Raw genomic sequence first — 18,052 nt, forward strand, 5'->3', positions numbered from 1 at the left:
CACGCACACCGCAGAAAGGGTCGTCGGAGAGGCTTTTATCGCAAGCGGAAAAGGAAACTCCATTTGTTTATAGGCGTCCTGTGTCGCGTAGTCCATTGGTGCTGAAAAGAAAGAGCATGAAAGGTTGGTGACAAACGGCATGCTTTACGTACAGTTGACTCGCTTGTTTGTACCTTCTTTGTTCTGGATGAAGGTAGTAGCTCGGTTTAAGCTATCGATCAAACAATAGGTACATTTGCATATGCATGTGTTTTTTTAATGAAGTTCAGAGGTTTTACTAATGATGGTTCGCGTGGTATAGCGGCGAATTAACCCCCATACACATAATATGATATTCTTTGTATTAAACGTGTTTGTTTCGCTTTTGAAAATAACCCCGTTAAAGCACATGCTCTGATCTACTGATTGATGCAGGGTGGCTGTTACAGAGCCTGCAGAAAAATTACAGTAATGTGCACTGTAGATGGCAGGAATGGCCTATGCAAATGTCTGCAGAGCGCCATCAGCCTGCGCCGCTATGTCTGCTGCAGCACTTGGAAAATGCAAATTACGTAAACAGTTGTTTCTTTTTAGTTGCTGTGGGTTGAATATATATAAAAGATTCCAAAAACAGCCAAAAAATAAAATAAAAACAAATAGTGACTAGAAATCTGGTTTATTTAGTTTCATTGTTGTGGTTCGATTCAGTAAGTTAACAATTGAACTGAACTGGTTCTTTGACAGAACCACAATGAAAACAATAATAATAAGATTAAAGCACTCTGAGTGAATGCCATGGAAAGATGTAAAACACAAATATGCAAAGAATAATTGGTATGATACCCATAATTATTTTTATGTTAGTAATATTTTTAAACGTTTGATAAATCATTAAGAAAAAACACATGAACATGGCAAATGTGTCACATTGCTGATGAAATATATCACCATCTATCGATATAATATTTGCAAAGCTAATTATTGGTATTAGGTAATATTTGTACCAATTCTAACAAAAAAACTAAGATAATAGTGTAAAAATGTGTTTGGACTTTGGAGAAAATCTAAAAGTTTAAACAGTTTGACAGGAAAAATCAAGGAGGACATAAAAAAAATAATTTTAGTTGAATTTGTTGAAGGTGTAATTACTTTAGCAACATACAATTCTGACTCTTTCATAACCTTGGATAAAAATACCATGGTTTCGCAGTACTGTAATTACTGCTGTAAAATATATTATTTTTAAACATCTCGGTAAAAAACAAACTTTTTTCCTCTTTGAACACAATATATATTTTTTGAGATACATTTAAAATATTTTGGAGCAGTATACAAGTCAGGCTAAATAACTCGAATGAATCATTGACTTTTGCTTTTCTAGTCCTAAAGATGTTTATGTCCTCACGTATAATAAATGTGTAATTAAACGGCTTTGTAAAAAGACAACAAGGTATTTTGTTCTCATTCACAGAGAAATGGATAAATGTATGCATATATATATATATATATATATATATATATATATATATATATATATATATATATATATATATATATATGTGTGTGTGTGTGTGTGTGTGTGTTTATGTGTGTTTATGTGTGTTTATGTGTGTTTATGTGTATGTGTGTATATATATATATGACATTTCATCAAAGGTTTATGATGCCACATTAATACTACAATATATTTAAAACATAGTCAAATAAAAAAATACTCTGAAATCTTCAGCATTTCGCACATTATCACAGTTTATTCTCTGTAGTTTAGAAACTGGTAACAAAACCATGACAATAACTGTCAGAACAAATGTTATCTTGGTAATCAGTCAGATAATTTTGAAAGAAAAGTACAGTTTGTTATAGATTACAATCAACCAAACATAATTCAGACAGCTATTAGTATGACGATATTTACTCAACTATCAATACTTTGTTGGTTCATCTTTAGCCTCAATGACAAAATATAGTCTCTGCTGTCCTCCCAGCCTGAACTAAAATGAAGACTTTTGTAAAATATGTCACAATTTGCATTATTTTGCTATGCTCAATAAATGATGAGATGAATGAATGAATGTCTTGCACCTACTAATAATAAAAAAGAAAGATATTTAGTGCCTGAATAATTTCTGGTTTGACTATATCCTCCAATCAAGCAGTTTCTAATGAAACTTAGCATCTAATTTTTGGTTGTCTTACTGTTTGTTCTTCTCTTTAGTTTCAGTGTGAGCGAGGAGAAGATCGGGCAACCGCAGGCGATTCACACATCATGCTTGAAGGAGAAGCTAAGAAGCATGAAACCAACAACGGTGAAGCTGAAACCCAGGAACAGTCTGTGAAGAGTGTGGGAATGGGGGAATTCATTTCAAAAGGTCTGGCGTTAAGCTCCCAGAACAGAGAAGTGGAGGAACCTTCACCAGCAGCCACTAATGTCCAACCTGAACCCTTGTCCTGTAATGCTGATGGGAAAGGCTCCAGTGAAGCAGATGTAAATACATTTCCACAACCGTTTAGTCTAGTTAAGAATACTAATATGGATGCTCGGAGATGCTCAGAAGACTTTGATCAGCCGGAGGCTAATTCTGATTGTGTTTCCAGCACCACAGATAGCCAACCAAAATCATTGCCAACTAATACAGAATTAAATAAACCACAAACTAGCACTCAGGTGTCTGATAAAACAGATGAAATCTCGAGTAATCAGCCTGAAAGGGAGTCTGACATGAATGAAGCCCTTTATGCAAATGTGCTAACCCCTGCGGAAGCTGATTATGATGCATCCAGCTCTAATAAAGGTGATAGCAATTATTCTGACAAAGACATTCACGAGAGCACTGCAGATCCAATGGTTTCTGATGTTGAAATGCAAGATTCGCTCTCTGAAACATTAAACCAAAATGATGAAACATTAGATGATGAAGATCCTTCAACTGAGGAACAACAAGAGTCTAATTCAGAGCAGAATAAAGAGACTCCTGCAGAAGATGACAACGCTAAGGAAAATAGTATGGAGGTTACAGAAAACAAACACGGATTTCCTTCTTTTACCCGCGGACGGCCTCGCAAAGAAAAGCGAGTTATCAGATGTGAACATTGCTCACGTCCGTTCAACCATGCCTCTGCGTATATCATTCATCTGCGCATCCACACCGGTGAGAAGCCCTTTGTTTGCCAGGACTGCGGCAAAGCCTTCGCTCAACTCTCCAACCTTAGATCCCACAGCAAAGTCCATAGATCCAGAAGCCGGAAACACAGAAATCAAAACAAAGTCACAACTGAGAAATCTGCAGACGAGAGTCAAGTGTACAGTACTGATAAAAAAGAAACTGACTTTCATAGCAATCAAATCACTTCTAAAAGAAGGAGAGGCCGAGGGAAAGGAAAAGGGAAACCCCAAACATGTCCAATTTGTGCAAAGGTCTTCTGCTACAAGTCCGTCCTCAAAATCCATCTTCGCATTCACAGTGGAGAAAAACCGTACTCTTGTAAGGTGTGTGGCAAATCGTTTACTCAGGCCTGCACCGCGCGTGTTCATGAACGAGTGCACTGGTCCATTAGGCCTTTCCTGTGCACCAAATGTGGTAAAGGATTTTCTCAGCTCGGGCCGTTAAAATTACATACTTGTGAAGGAAAAACACGCATGCATAACACTGTGAAAGAAATGGAAACCGACGGCGTTGTCAGCTTCAGGTGCCACCTTTGCAAAACATGCTTCAGCACCAGGGATGAGTATGAATTACATGTGCAAGGGCACAAGGATACTCAGCGTTACAGTTGTGACCGATGCAAGCAGACTTTCAGTCTTCTCTCAGAGCTGCATACGCACAGCAAGCATTGTGGTGCCATACGACTTGCAAAATCAAAGTTTTCTGGCTACAGTCCACCTCACAGATCACAACCCAAAAGCCCAATGAACAGAAGAACTCCACCGAGAGTGCGCAGTCCAGCAAAATCTCCTCAAAAAGAGATTTTCTCGCCAAGAAAGCTCAAAAGGTGCTCCTTGCTTGCTTGTCCTCCTCAAATCTTGGCTGCTTCAGATTCAGACTTTCCGAATAACCTTTATTCAGTCAGTCAGCCGATCAAGTCTAGCTATTTTGTATCCCAGTTGAACAGTACGCACCATAAAGCAGATCCAAGGAGTTACTTCTGCCCACGATGTGGACGAATATTCCGGCACGTGGGAAGACTGAGAGCACATATGCTGACGCATTCGCGTGGTAAAAACTTCACATGTGTCTATTGCAACAGGGTGTTTAAGACCTGGAACAAGTTTTGGATTCATCAGCGGCTGCATAGACAAATTAGAGGCCGTTTTTTTTGTCCCAAATGCGGTCGGGGGTTTCGATTTGTGGAATCGTACAATGAACATGTGCAGAAGCACCCGGAGCTTAATGCTCACGCTTGTCCTTTCTGCACTCGTACTTTCTCAAATGCACAGAAGTTGAGGAATCACCAGGAAAAGTGGCACCATTCCACCATGCCCTTTGTTTGTGAGTATTGCGGAAAAGGATTCGAAAGTGCGACCATTCTTAAGCGACACAAAGTTGTTCACTGCACAATTGATCCAATCGAGACACTTTACAACGCTGATCTGCAGTCCACTGGACATCCCTATGAGTGCGGGGCATGCAGTGCCTGTTTTGGGAATTTGGATTTGCTTTTCCACCATCAGCTCCAGCACAAGGCTGCAGATAAAGAACCAACAGCAATGAAGGGCTTTCAGCGTCAGAGCTCAGTCTCACATTCAAATGGTGCAGAAAGGCCTCATTCTGTGTCACCCTTACGTTCATCACCCTTAAAAAAGCCACAGCAAAATCCAAACCAGTCTCCGAGCACCATCAAGACATTGCCTCAACTGTCAACAAATCATCAAACTTTACCTGGCTCCAAAACTAACGAGGAGCAAATGCTTGAAAATCACACTAAAAACCGAGTTCCGGTGACGGCAGAATCAAATAATTCTAACAAGTCCGTTTTGAAGACTGAAAGTACCACTGGTAATTTAGTTTGCACTGAATGCAATGCTTGTTTTTCAGATCTTGTAGCGCTGCATGGGCATTACTTGGAACATGCCAGAGGAGAAATATAAATATGCAGTAATTGTTGTTCTCGTTCGTTCAGCGAGTGTGTGCTAGTTGCATAGGGATCACATAACTTCTCAAACAAATGAAAAGGCTTGCTGTATATGAATAGTTAGTTTTTGTGATATCAACAATACTGACGTGCTGACACTCAGAGGGTGTTTTCATGACACTGATTTTAATTTTAAATGTTCAAACCTTATGTGGTTTATCAGTTCATTAACAGCACCATTTTGGTGACAAAACGCGAACTTGAAAAACTGGTTTTAGAACGCAAGCTTTTGTGAATGACACTGTTGAAGTCAGAATTTTTAGCCCCCGTTTATTTTTTCCCCAATTTCCGTAGAATGGGGAGATTTTTTTAACACATTTCTAAACATAATAGTTGTAATAACTCCTCTCTAATAACTGATTTATTTTATCTTTGCTATGATGACAGTAAATAATGTTTGACTAGATATTTTTCAAGACACTTCTATGCAGCTTAAAGTGACATTTAAAAGATTAACTAGGTTAATTAGATTAACTAGGCAGGTTAGGATAATTTGGCAAATTATTGTATAGCGATGGTTTGTTGTGTAGACTATCAAAAAAAGGGGGACTAATAATTTTGACCTTAAAAAATTTTTTTTTAATTAAAAACTGCTTTTATTCTAGCTGAAATAAAACAAATACGACTTTCTCCAAAAGAAAAAATATTATCAGACATACTGTGAAAAATCACTTGCTCTGTTAAACATCATTTGGGAAACATAAAAAAAAAAAAAGAATTGAAAGGGGGGCTAATAATTCTGACTTCAACTGTATGTGTCAATTATGAAAGCAGAGACACTATGTGTCTTGTGTGTTCAGTCTACATATAGGCTTACAGACTACATGTGTTTTCTGCTCAAGATGCTAAGTGACATTACTGACTACTACTGTCCTGGCATGCGTGATACAGTGTTTTAAGTACATCATTTCTGTGTAACGTACCCTCAGTTTTGTTACACAAATGGTTATTAATATGTTTGGACTAAAGATTCCCGGTAATTGACAGTATTGTTTCATTTAGGAATGCTATTGTTTGATTTAGATCTTAGTTGATATTGCTGTTGGTGCTGTAATTGACATTTCATCTAAAGACGTAGCCATTAAAGGGATCGTTTAACAAAAATGAAAATGTAGTCACTAATATTGAGTCGCTTTTCTGTCAAACATAGAAGAATTACTTTGAAACCTGGAACCAATGACTTTCAAAGTAGGAAAAACAAAGACTGTGGATGGCATTGGTTATAGGTTTCAGCTTTTTTTTAAATATTGTCTTCCGTGATAAACTCAAAGAGTTTTGGAACAAGTGATGGGTAAATCATGGCAGAATTTAGTTTTTGGTGAACTATCCCTTAAACAGATTCAACATCTTGCTCGATCTTAAGTCGTGGTGAGTAAAAATGAAGAGAATAATAAAAAATTGCATTAGGATATTTTGGATTTCTCTCAAATGTTTTGTGTGTTTTACTAATAAGGTTTTAGTTTTTCATTTCTCACATTTAGTTTTAGAGCAAACTTTGTTGTTTGGATGGTTGTTTTGCATAATCTTATTAAATATAGAAATTACAACCTGCCTTGACCTCTTAAAAATAAATAAATTCAATACTTTATACAAAGTGCATACCGTTTCAGTCATTTATACTAAATTAAAAGACAAAAAAATAGCAATGTGTTTTGAACACAAGCTGTTATAATAAATAACACAATGAAACAACTTCAGTGTTTGTTATCAGACATTTATTTTTGCTTTGCCAGATGGTATTGCAACACGCCATGATAACGACCTCAAAACTTCCCCGAGCTTAGTTGGAGTTCATGGTGTTTCTGATCCAGGTGGTGAAGTTGCAGACCTTGGCGTAAACACCGGGCTTGTTCCTCTGGGCACAGCCATAACCCCAGGACACGATACCCTGCAGCTGGTTGTTGCACACAACTGGGCCACCAGAGTCACCCTGCAATCCACAAGTATTTCAGACAAGTCAGTAATTGCTATAAAGAGTGTTTTGGTTTGCAAGACATTAAAAGCGTGATCTTACCTGGCAGGAGTCCTTGCCTCCCTCCATAAAACCAGCGCAGAACATGTTAGAGGAGATCTGACCAGGGTAGGCGTTTCTGCAGGTGCTGTCGCTCAAAATGGGAGCATTCAGGCACATCAGACGGCTTGGGTAATTGCCTGAGAATACATCAAGCGGACACTAGGTGAACTAGGTTTCTTTACAGTACAGTTTTCAACCCGAGGCCCTGAAAAAATGCTTAAAGGGACAGTTTTCCCAAAAATCTACTCACCCTTATGTTGATTAAAAATGTATGAATGTCTTTTTTTCTGAAAGACAATAGTTTAAAAAATGCTAGAAACTGGGAACCATTGATATCCGTTGTAGGAAAAGCAATTACTATGGAGGTCAATGGTTACCAGTTTACAACAATATTTCAAATATATTTTATTGTTTTGATCAGAAGAAAGAACATCAAACAGGTTTAAAACAACTGGAGGGTGAGTAAATGATGACAGAATTTTCATTTTTGGGTGAACTGTCACTTTTTTGGTTTTGGAAATGTTAAAACAATTATTTACAAATAATTAACATGTCAAAAAAATCTAAAACAAACTATCAAATATGTTATTGAGATAAATAAACATTATTCCAAAAAAAAAAGACTGAATAAATAAAACTGAATAAATTAATAATTAATTGAAAAGTATAAAAATATTATAAGTTAAGTTTGGCGAATTTAACTAGTCTGTGGTGTTATTGTGTATGAGCAGATGTATCTATATTTTATTTATATTTAAAGTTATTATTTTCTGTCTGACCTAAGATAAACCTAATAAAAAATATACAGTTTGAAACTAAAGAAAAAAAAGTGTTAAATACTAAATAAAATATAAAAAATTTATAAGAATTTTATCAAATTTACCGTAAGTGTATAAATACTGTTCCGTAATGAGTAGAAAAAAGTGTAACAATCTGACCTTAGCTGTAGAAAAATTGATTCTCTATACAAAAGAAACTGTACAGATGATTTCTTATACATTCTGGATTCCCTCAGAAGAGCATGATCATATTAGGGATTGATCTGTCATTCTGTGTTAGTTTAAAGGTACGTACTTCCACTGGCGCTCATGTTTCCCCATCCAGAGATCAGACAGCTGGTTCCAGATGAAGCGCAGCTTGAAGGCAGAGAGACGGTCTTAACGTAGCTGTTGATTTGGGCGGAGCTGCTCAGCTTGATCAGCATGACGTCATTGTCCAGGGTGTTGCTGTTGTAGCTGGGGTGTCTGATGACTTTTTCGGAGTTGATGAACTGCTCGGTTCCCTCAGTGACGTCAATGTTGTGCTCACCCAGACGCACCTGGACACGGCTGAGGATCAGAGAGAGGTAAGAGACTGAAGGCTAATGCTGAATTCTCTTAACATGCTTTTTCCATACTCTATTTACTGAACATAAGACCTAATCAAAAACACCACAGGCCATCTGGGAAACATAATGAGAAATGGCCATCAATATTTGATCAAAAGTTTGAAAGATTATCAAATCACATTAAAAATACAACTGATTTCTGAATTTAGGACTGAATTTTAGGTGATGAATAGGCCCACACGGAATCTGTGCATGCAGAAATACACAGATTTCTGCTGATTTTTACCCTATCATTAAGTCTATATATTTACTTGAGTAAATGTGTTTAAATATATATTCAGTTTTTATTTAATTTTACTAACGTTATTGTGATATAATATTAGTAATATGAAAATGTTCAAATGATTTATTTACAATACAGTTTGTAAAGTAATATTTTCTGTCTTTTAGTGGAAATATTATACGAGACTTGCTTTGATTAACATATAAGTGGATCTCATTGTATTGGATGGATATTTTTTATTTTTATATACTAAGTTTTTAGTTAAGATACTTCTAAAATAATTCCGCATAAATCCGCAGATTCTTTAAACAAAAATTATCTGCAGAAATGGCAAAAAATTCTGTCTGGCCCTAGTGATGAATCAATATATAAAGAGCTCAGATGCAAAAACCTCTAAATGCCACCTAAAATCTTCTTCTAAAATTAGCATTTTTCTCAGACTCTTGTGTGTAGGTTCAGTAATTTCACATGTATATTGATGAATAGGATATTTCCATTGCCTGTAAACTGAAAAAAACTAAATAATAAACATGGGAGATTGAGAAAAATTCTTGTTTTTGAAAGAAATTTCTGATGGCATTTAGTGGTTTTTGCATCTAAATTCTTCATATTAGGCATATTCATGGCAGTATTTATTTAAAATAAACATTTGCAAACAGTTTGAATCGATTACAAGAAAATCTTGATGTTCTTATTACTTCTACTATGTGAACTAGAAATTAAATGAATGCATTGTGTTCACCAAGATGGAAAAATATTAAGTGAAATATCATTACAATTTTAGTTAAATGTTTCATTGTAATTTATTTAAATGTTATTGTGTTTTATTGTAATAGCAAAGCTGAATTTTCTGCATCATTTCTGCATCATTAATCTTTAGTTTGATGCGGTCTATCAGAATTCATTCTACTATATTCTGGTCTGGGGTCTCGTTTATAAATGTGGCGTATGCATGAACGGGGGTGGAAATGTGCGTACACCACCTCCCACACAAAAGTTGTGATTTACATAAAACAAACTTGACGAGAGAATGTGCGCAGCTGTGAGTACATTCTAAGTAAATATATATAACTTAAAAGTATTGACTTAATCGAACCACTTTAAACAATCTTAATTATTAATAAAATCATTTAAATTAATTCTGGTACATTCACTTTTAGGAAGGTTTCTATTTAAAATGTCATGTTTAACAGAGCAAGAAAATGTTTACAGTGTGTCTGATAATATTTTTTTTCCTAGAGTAACTCTTATATGTTTTATTTCTTATAGAATAAAAACAGCTTTGATTTAAAAAAAAACATTTTGCCCTTGAGGCAATTTTTTTCTCGATAGTCTACAGAACAAACCATCGCTATACAATAACTTTGGTATTAAAACTATTATGCTCAGAAACGTAATAGATTTTTCCCTTGCTGGAAAATATAGGCTATTAATTCTCAAATCAAAAGTATTATTTTAAAATCAAATTCAGAGAGCTCAAGGTTATTGAAACTTTATGGCCTGGTTTCACAGACAGGGCTTAGACTAAGCCGGAATTTGGCCATAGTTCACTTAAAAGATATTAATGTACCTTAGAATAAAAATCATTATGGTGTCCATCTTGAAACAAAACACATGTGCTGGTTTTGTTTTTAGATCTGTCAGTGAAAGCGTCTTTCAGTTGAAATGGCTCAGACATACATTGTAATCTGGGAATAGACTTAAAGGACAGTTCACCCAAAGATAAAATTTCATTCATCATTTACTGCCCCTTCACTTGTTTCAAACATGTCTAACTTTTTTCTTGTTTTTCTGTTGAACAAAAAATAATCAGAAGAAAGCTGGAAGCATGTAATCATTTTACCACAAAACCATTCATTTGTCCTGCAGTGTAAGTTGGTTACAGGTTTTCAGCTTTCTTCAGAGTATCTTCTTTTGTGTTCAACGAAAGAAAAAAACTCATGAAGATTTAAAACCTTTTGAGGACGACTAAATAATGTGTACATTTTCTCTCTTAAGTGAACTGTCTCTTAAACCCTAGTCTTTGAAACAAAGAGTAAAAAAAATACTTTTACTCAAATTATATACAACTTTCCCATTACAGCAAACTGCAGTCACCCGTCTATATTTGTTGCTGCAAAATATATATATATATATATATATATATATATATATATATATATATATATATATATATATATATATATATAGACGACAACTTACGACTTGTAGCAGTGAGCAGCAGACACAACCCAGAGGTTGCTGATCAGAGAGCCACCGCAGAAGTGGTAGCCGCTGTTCAGAGACACCTGGTATGGAACACCATTCTTAGTGCACTCATATCCACCAACAATCTTATCATCATCGTCTCCCAGAGGAGCGGCATCTAAGAAAACAGAAGGTTTAGTACATTTTAGACACCCTGTAGAAAAAGGCAGTAAACACTTTTGAATTGAAATGGATTAAGATGCATTCAATATTTTGTTTATTAACCATTAACGTTTTAATCATTTCTATCAAACATTGTTTCCTGTGTTACTTCAGGTCTAAATGATCCCTGCCCCGCTTACTTACAAGCCACAGCGAAAAGAGCCAGAAGAATGAAAGCCTTCATGGTGAAGCTGTTGAGTGGTGTGTTTTCTGGCTTTTAGCGCCAAGCTTTTATACTCTTGTTTGCTCCACAACTCCAGATAAGTTTCAAGGACACACATACATATTTGCTTAAATAGCAACCAGTGTGTGACTCCAACATATGTGTCAATGTAACATACACTTATTCCTTCTTATTTATTCATTTATTTTTATACAGTTATGAAGGAACAGTATTCACAAATCACCAGTTAAAGAGTTTAATTATTAAAAACTTGCACTGAAAATGGGTAAAACATAGTGGTATAAGTCATAGTTATAAAGACTAAAAGTTATTAGTATTTAGGGGTTGTACTGATATCCTTAAATAGTGTCAATTCTCTGTCAAAATAAAGAGATAATATAGCCACTATTGTCAGATTTATTGGGGTACATGTTTATGAATACATAAATATATGTATATTATATTTTAGAGGTGCATTGGTGCATCACTTTCCTTTGTCATATTAAATTTCGAAAATTAAACCCAAATAAATTTTAAAGAATTATTGAATTAAATAAATTAAAATCTCTCAATTAAACATTTCTTAATAAAAGCCTAACCATGGACACACGCTGCAAATTAGGTAGGTAATGCAGCAAATATATATATTAAATAGTGCCCTCCATAAATGTGTACACCCCTTACAGATCTCACTTTTAAATTAATATTTGCTATATGAATGCTACAATAAGATATTTGTGAACCAAATAAGCAAATACCAAAGCCCAAACTGGAAATGAATTAACTGAATAACAAAAATTGGTTCATCCCAATGAATATGTTAGGGGAACTTAGGGAAAGAGTATAAATCAGGAGAATATTTTCGATTTACAACATCTCATTTGAATTTAAATGTTTTATATTTTTATTTTTAAAAGGTGTTGGGTGATTACAGACACATTTAAAATAAATATAACTGTTAAACAAAACAGTTTTTTAATAAACCAAAATATATAGTCTATATTCTCTGAAAAATGGATAAAATATATATATATATATATTTCAAAAGGGGTGTACTCTTTAATGTTTGTTTTCCAGAGTTAAATAAGTCTAAATTATGCTATACTCTGTGTTGGTATGCATTAGAAAGCTCTTTATTACCATTTCACACTAGAGATGTATGAGTGGAAGACCATGTATTTGTCAAAAAATCCCATTTATTACAGACAGGAGCACAAGAGTAAACAAAAAACACAAAGTGTGCACTGATAAATGCCCCCTTCTGACTAATATTCCCCTTGATTATAAGAAACCAAGCCGAGAAATTTTGGCTAATGGAAAACTTGTTTTCTGAAATGTTACCAAATTCTTACAAACACGTGACCTTAAGAAAACATGACATGGGAAAATAATCAGCTGAATCAACATTCAGGCTGTTCCAGAGGTGCTATTTATAATCAGAAATTTCACACTCACGTTTGACTTCTCATTATTTTATTACTTTATATATATATATATATTTTTTTTTTTTTTTGACAGGAATAGCAGAGGATGCTGAATTTCCTAGCTAATTTGCAGCATGTGTCTCTGGTTAAGTTTTTACTAACAAGTTTATAATTGAGCAATTTTGATTTATTAAATTCAGTCACTCATTTAATTTATTTGTGTTCAATTGCAGAAATTTAATTTGACCAAGGAAGTAAAGCACCAAGTACCTCTAAAATGTAGGATACGGGTAAAGAAACACTTTTATTTATATTGAATAATTGCACATTACTGACAATAGTGAAATGTGTATTGCATTACATGAGAAGTGACATTTACATTTAAGTTTCAGCCTTTATATACAGTTGAAGTCAGAATTATTAGCCCCCCTTTGATTCATTTTTTTTATATTTCCCAAATGATGTTTAGCAGAGCAAGGAAATTTTCACAGTATGTCTGATAATGTTTTTTCTTCTGTCTTATTTGTTTTATTTCGGCCAGAATAAAAGCAGATTTGAATTTTTAAAACCCATTTTAAGGTCAAAATTATTGGACCTTTTAAGCTATATATTTTTTTTCGACTGTCTACTGAACAAACCACTGTTATACAATAACTTGCCTAATTACCCTAACCTGCCTAGTTCACCTAATTAACCTAGTTAAGCCTTTAAATGTCACTTTTTAATCCGAATAGTAGTGTCTTGAAAAATATCTAATAAAACATTATTTACTATCATCATGGCAAAGATAAAGTAAAAGTTATTAGAAATGAGGTATTAAAAATATTATGTTTAGAAATGTGTTAAACAAACAGAAATTGGGGGGAAAAATAAACGGGAGGTTAATAATTTAGAGAGGCTAATAATTCTGACTTCAACTGTATTTAAAAGGTAGTGTTACAGGGACCCAAATTTTTTACAGAATTATTATTAGATTAGATTAAACTTTTTTATCATTACACATGTACAAGGCAACAAAATGCAGTTTAGGTCTAACTAGGAGTCCAATAGCAGCAAGTGCTGGATATACATTAGGTATAAGTACAATCATAGAAAAACTATGGGTAATATTTACAGATGGATGTACTATGAACATAGTATACAGATTTAATAGCTTTGAACAGAGATTAAAAATAGATGAATATATGGTTGCTATTAATAATCATGTAGATTAGAAGTATGCAGATATATATGAGCATAATTACAAATGTATATGTATACAGTGGGTGTGTACAGTTCAAAATGAATTAGTGCAATGAAATTTTAAAATATGCAAATATTAATTAGTGCAGTGATTATGAGCAGTATAAGTAATGAGGAGAGGGTGGGGGTCTATGAGGGGGCAAAAGAGTCAGTGGGGGGCAGAGTTCAAAGGGGTGACAGTTCTAAGGGAAAAGCTGTTCCTCAGTCTGCTGGTTATTGTTATATTCTACAGTGCTTCGCGGAAATCACGCACTGGACCTTTAAGATGTTGTAATATGGTGGTGGCGTTGCTGTGGTTACTGGTTACCATAGTCCATGGCATTCTAAAAAAAGAATGTGTTTGAAAAATGCCCGCTGACGAAGAGAAACTGCAGTAAGTGTCTGACCATCGCTAGACATTAAAGGTATTTAAAGATTTCTCTAAGTATCATTTTAGGTTATTATATATGGTTGTTTCAGAGTGATTTTTCTGAAGGAGACTAAAGAATTTAGTATTTCTCTCTATCATATTGTTTCAGATAATTACATTAGTTTGTACACTTATTTTTTTCGGTTAGACTGTAGATTGTAACATTGCAGAATGTTTATTGGAATTGGAGATTGCTATTTTGTCGACTTGTCAATTTTAGAATTGTGAATATATATTATTAGAGTTTGTGTATAATTATCTTTTCCATTATTTCTAATCGAAGAAGGCCATTTGTCAGGTTGGTAGACCAATAGATACAATATCTGGATTGTAAGCTTCATTTTTATATTGCTATCTTGTTTAACATTCGCATATTAGCCTATTTGCAATATTGTCAGATAAATTGATCTGTTATAATGTATTTATATGCTGTCAGCTTTAACACACATTACTGTTTGTCTATTAACGGATAGATTGTCTGGCTGTTTCATTTATTTGTAATTTATGCTGTCGGTCTGTTCAGCATTTGTAGCTTTTTCTTGTTATTTAATCTACTTACAGTTTTATTAATTATTGTAAAACATTTATCTATTCTAAGTTTATAGATTGTCATCTTGTTCTGAGTTTTTCTTTATTTATTCCTGTAAAATATTATTTGTTATTTTAGAACAAAACCAGACTGAAGACAAAAGCAGATGAAACTTCCAAATTATGGAATTAAAATGAATTAATGACTTTAAAAAATCCTTTCAAGATGATGCAAGTGGTGATTGGTATAGATAGTTAGATAGGCCTTGTCTGTGCCAGTTTTTTCTTTTTCAGGTAATAGAAAGAGAGCAAGCAAAAAAGGGAGACTCGCATCGATGGACATTTATATAAAACCGAGCAGATAGAGCTCTGTTAGTGCTGTCTTTGTCGTTTGCAGGTTGGAGTGGAGCAGAAAAAAGACTTGCAAGGGGAATGGTGGAGATATAGTTGAAGACCTGGAGCTCAGCAAACAGGTAGAACTCTTTGTACAGACTGAAACAATGGAGTTAGTTTCCAAAGAAATGTATTGAGATTAATTAAAGACTTGATTTTTTTGGGGGGAGATTGAAGCATATGGAGAAACAGGGAAACACACCTCAGTAATGACAAGTACTGTACGTCGCAATTTAAAATTATTTACTTTCATTTTTACATTCTAAGTGATGGTTGGGTATTTTCTTCGGATGGATGGATGGATGGATGGATGGATGGATGGATGGATGGATGGATGGATGGATGGATGGATGGATGGATGGATGGATGGATGGATGGATGGATGGATGGATGGATGGATGGATGGATGGATGGATGGATGGATGGATGGATGGATAGATAGATAGATAGATAGATAGATAGATAGATAGATAGATAGATAGATAGATAGATAGATAGATAGATAGATAGATAGATAGATAGATAGATAGATAGTATTGAACAAGCAGGTAGAATTCTATTTATGTTGTCTTTGTCTTTTACAGAGTGGAGTGGAGACACTAGGGCATCACACATCTCAGGAATGATAAGAAACCGATGGTCAGTTATCACCTATTCACTAAGATGGCCTTCCAAGAATAAGGGGGTGGAGGTGGGCTTAGATAGTTAGATGTTTTGTTTGTGGCAGGCGTTTCTTTTTTCAGGTAATGGACCCGCATCATGCAAAAGAAGGAAACTCAAGAGCATCATTGGAGATTTATCTGAAGAACACTGGAGAATATCCCGGTTGTGAATATAACCCATTTTCCCTGAAGATGGGAAAGGAGACGCGTGTCTACCGACACTTTAGGAGTTCGATAGATGACCATTCACAATCAAGAGTAATTCATCATTAGTAGAGTATATTACCAGGGCACACGGAGCGAGCCGCTAGACTTTTGCCGATGAAGAGCCAAACACTCAGCCATCAACTGGAGACCCAGCTGCAGTGGCAATGGAGACACACAAATTTTCCCATCTTCGGGGAATGTGGGTTTCGTAACCTGATGGTCCCCTTTAGTGGTAACTATGGCGTGTGTCTACCAACACTTTGGGAGGAAAACGCCACAGCAGCTGAGCCCATCACACTCCTGATGTGAAGTTTGCCAAGCTTATTAGCATGAGTGCACAAGCATCACCATAGGGTGTAACCTTCTAACGTCCCCTAGGTTCTTTAATTAACAGAATATGGGAATAATTTGAGAATTTAGGATTGGGGGGGTCGTAAATATGCTTTTTACCTAGCTAGCTGTAGTCTAGGGTTTTTAAACATACAACAGTATGTTGGAAAAGCATGCCAGTCCCAATGGGGAAGGACACTGCGGAGGCCACCTGCTACCCAAGGGGAAACTAGGTGACAGTATGAACATATGGGCCTGCCCTGTCCAGGGGGAGTGATACATATGATAAACTAGTAAGCGGGTAGGGAAGAAAACCGCCTGAGAAGGCGGAACACTCTGTGGCCCAATGACACGTATGGGATTGTTAATAGGGATCATGCATAGCTGGCACTGATCCCCAGCTTGTGGATAGACCAAGCGGGCATACCAGACATGGAACTGGGCCAGGCACCTGGCCATCGTGAAGAGTGTGAGTTTTGAAACCCAGGATCTGGTTGGGCCAGTGAGGTGCAACTAACAAGACCTGCTCTTTGTCCTCCCTGACCTTGCATAGAGCCTGTGCGAGTAGGCTCACTGGGAAAAGTGCTTATATGCACATGCCTGGGGGCCAGCTGTGGGGCAATGCATCCATGCTGAGGGGGGCCTCGGTCAGGGAATAAAACAACTGGCAATGGCCATTTTTAGGAGAAGCAGCTCTCATATTAGCTGGACCGTGCTGGGATGGAGTCTCCATTCTCCTCAAGACCTCAGCTGCCGTGAGCGCGCATCAGCTGCATGGTTGAGCTTTCCCGGGATGTGATTGGCACACAGCGGTTTTAACCCTGTATGACTCCAGGGGGCAGATGGCGAGCGAGCTGAGACATGTAATGGGAGCGAATACCACCCATACGGTTGATATACGCCACCGTTTCCGTGCTGTCCGTCCTGACCAGCGCATGTTTCTGCTCCAGGACCAGCAAAAATCAGAGGAGAGTGAGAAACACTGCCAACAGCTCCAGGCAATTGATATGCAAATGCAATCAGTGTCCAGTCCATGAACCCAGAGCAGCATTCTCATTACACATGGATTCCAGCCCCTGCTGGAAGCATCTGTCGAGATGACAACATGTCTGGACACTTGTTCTAAGGTTATCCTGGCCTATGGAAAGGCATGGTTCGTCAAAGAACTAAGGGGTGTGGAGCCTCTGAAAAAAAAATTTGTAGGACCACTGTGTTCTTGTTGAGTAGTCTCAGAGAGCACACATCCTGGCACATGCTTCTGTGAGGCGTGTCATCATTAAGATAGGAGATCCCATCTATCCCGAGATCTCTGCACAGTGGAGAGCTTGCTCTTTTTCCGGTTGACCTGAAGCCCCAACTGGTCGAGGTGCTGGAGCACCATGTCCCTGTGCATAATCAATTATTTTTTTATTTTTGTTATTTCATAAAAAGGGACAGTGTACATTAATCAATGTTCCTCAAAAATATAAATGTAACCAAATTAGCCCAAAGACTACTTTTTATTGGTGGTCCCATTGCCCGATCTTAAAGGGCATGATAATAGAAATACAAA

General features: G+C 36.1%; 2 protein-coding genes and 1 long non-coding RNA gene across 4 annotated transcripts; 2 read left to right on the top strand and 1 right to left on the bottom strand.

The window, feature by feature from the left end:
• The first annotated feature begins 12 nt into the window (after window positions 1-12).
• Window positions 13-5,522, top strand: si:dkeyp-84f3.9. 2 transcript variants are annotated; one of them, NM_001436417.2, is made up of 2 exons: window positions 13-123; window positions 2,195-5,522. In NM_001436417.2, exon 2 carries the CDS (start codon window positions 2,246-2,248, stop codon window positions 5,063-5,065), a length of 2,820 nt encoding a protein of 939 aa, NP_001423346.1. In that variant the 5' UTR covers window positions 13-123; window positions 2,195-2,245; the 3' UTR covers window positions 5,066-5,522. The 2 variants fall into 2 exon arrangements, with proteins under 2 accessions (NP_001423346.1, XP_073781246.1); XM_073925145.1 differs by having other exon boundaries at window positions 95-229; window positions 2,195-5,445.
• Window positions 5,523-6,802: 1,280 nt separating this feature from the next.
• prss1 (serine protease 1) lies at window positions 6,803-11,350 on the bottom strand. The gene is made up of 5 exons (NM_131708.2): window positions 11,287-11,350; window positions 10,936-11,098; window positions 8,198-8,451; window positions 7,124-7,260; window positions 6,803-7,039 (listed from the first exon to the last, which is right to left on the bottom strand). The coding sequence occupies exons 1-5, from the start codon at window positions 11,324-11,326 to the stop codon at window positions 6,890-6,892; spliced, it is 744 nt and encodes a 247-aa protein (NP_571783.2). The 5' UTR covers window positions 11,327-11,350; the 3' UTR covers window positions 6,803-6,889.
• Window positions 11,351-14,203: 2,853 nt separating this feature from the next.
• Window positions 14,204-15,997, top strand: LOC141378061 (uncharacterized). The gene is made up of 3 exons (XR_012391648.1): window positions 14,204-14,375; window positions 15,306-15,381; window positions 15,886-15,997. It is a non-coding gene; the product is annotated as an uncharacterized lncRNA (long non-coding RNA).
• The last annotated feature ends 2,055 nt before the right edge of the window (window positions 15,998-18,052 follow it).

Source organism: Danio rerio, chromosome 16 (genome assembly GCF_049306965.1).
Source record: "Danio rerio strain Tuebingen ecotype United States chromosome 16, GRCz12tu, whole genome shotgun sequence".
NCBI classification, from domain to species: Eukaryota; Metazoa; Chordata; class Actinopteri; order Cypriniformes; family Danionidae; genus Danio; species Danio rerio.

Coding starts and splice junctions, on each gene's coding strand:
- prss1 (NM_131708.2), bottom strand. CDS start 11,326: ATGAAGGCTTTCATTCTTCTGGCTCTTTTCGCTGTGGCTT. Junction 7,261..8,197: donor AAACATGAGCGCCAGTGGAA/GTACGTACCTTT, acceptor ATGTATTCTCAG/GCAATTACCCAAGCCGTCTG. Junction 7,040..7,123: donor GAGGCAAGGACTCCTGCCAG/GTAAGATCACGC, acceptor TGTGGATTGCAG/GGTGACTCTGGTGGCCCAGT.
- si:dkeyp-84f3.9 (NM_001436417.2), top strand. CDS start 2,246: ATGCTTGAAGGAGAAGCTAAGAAGCATGAAACCAACAACGGTGAAGCT.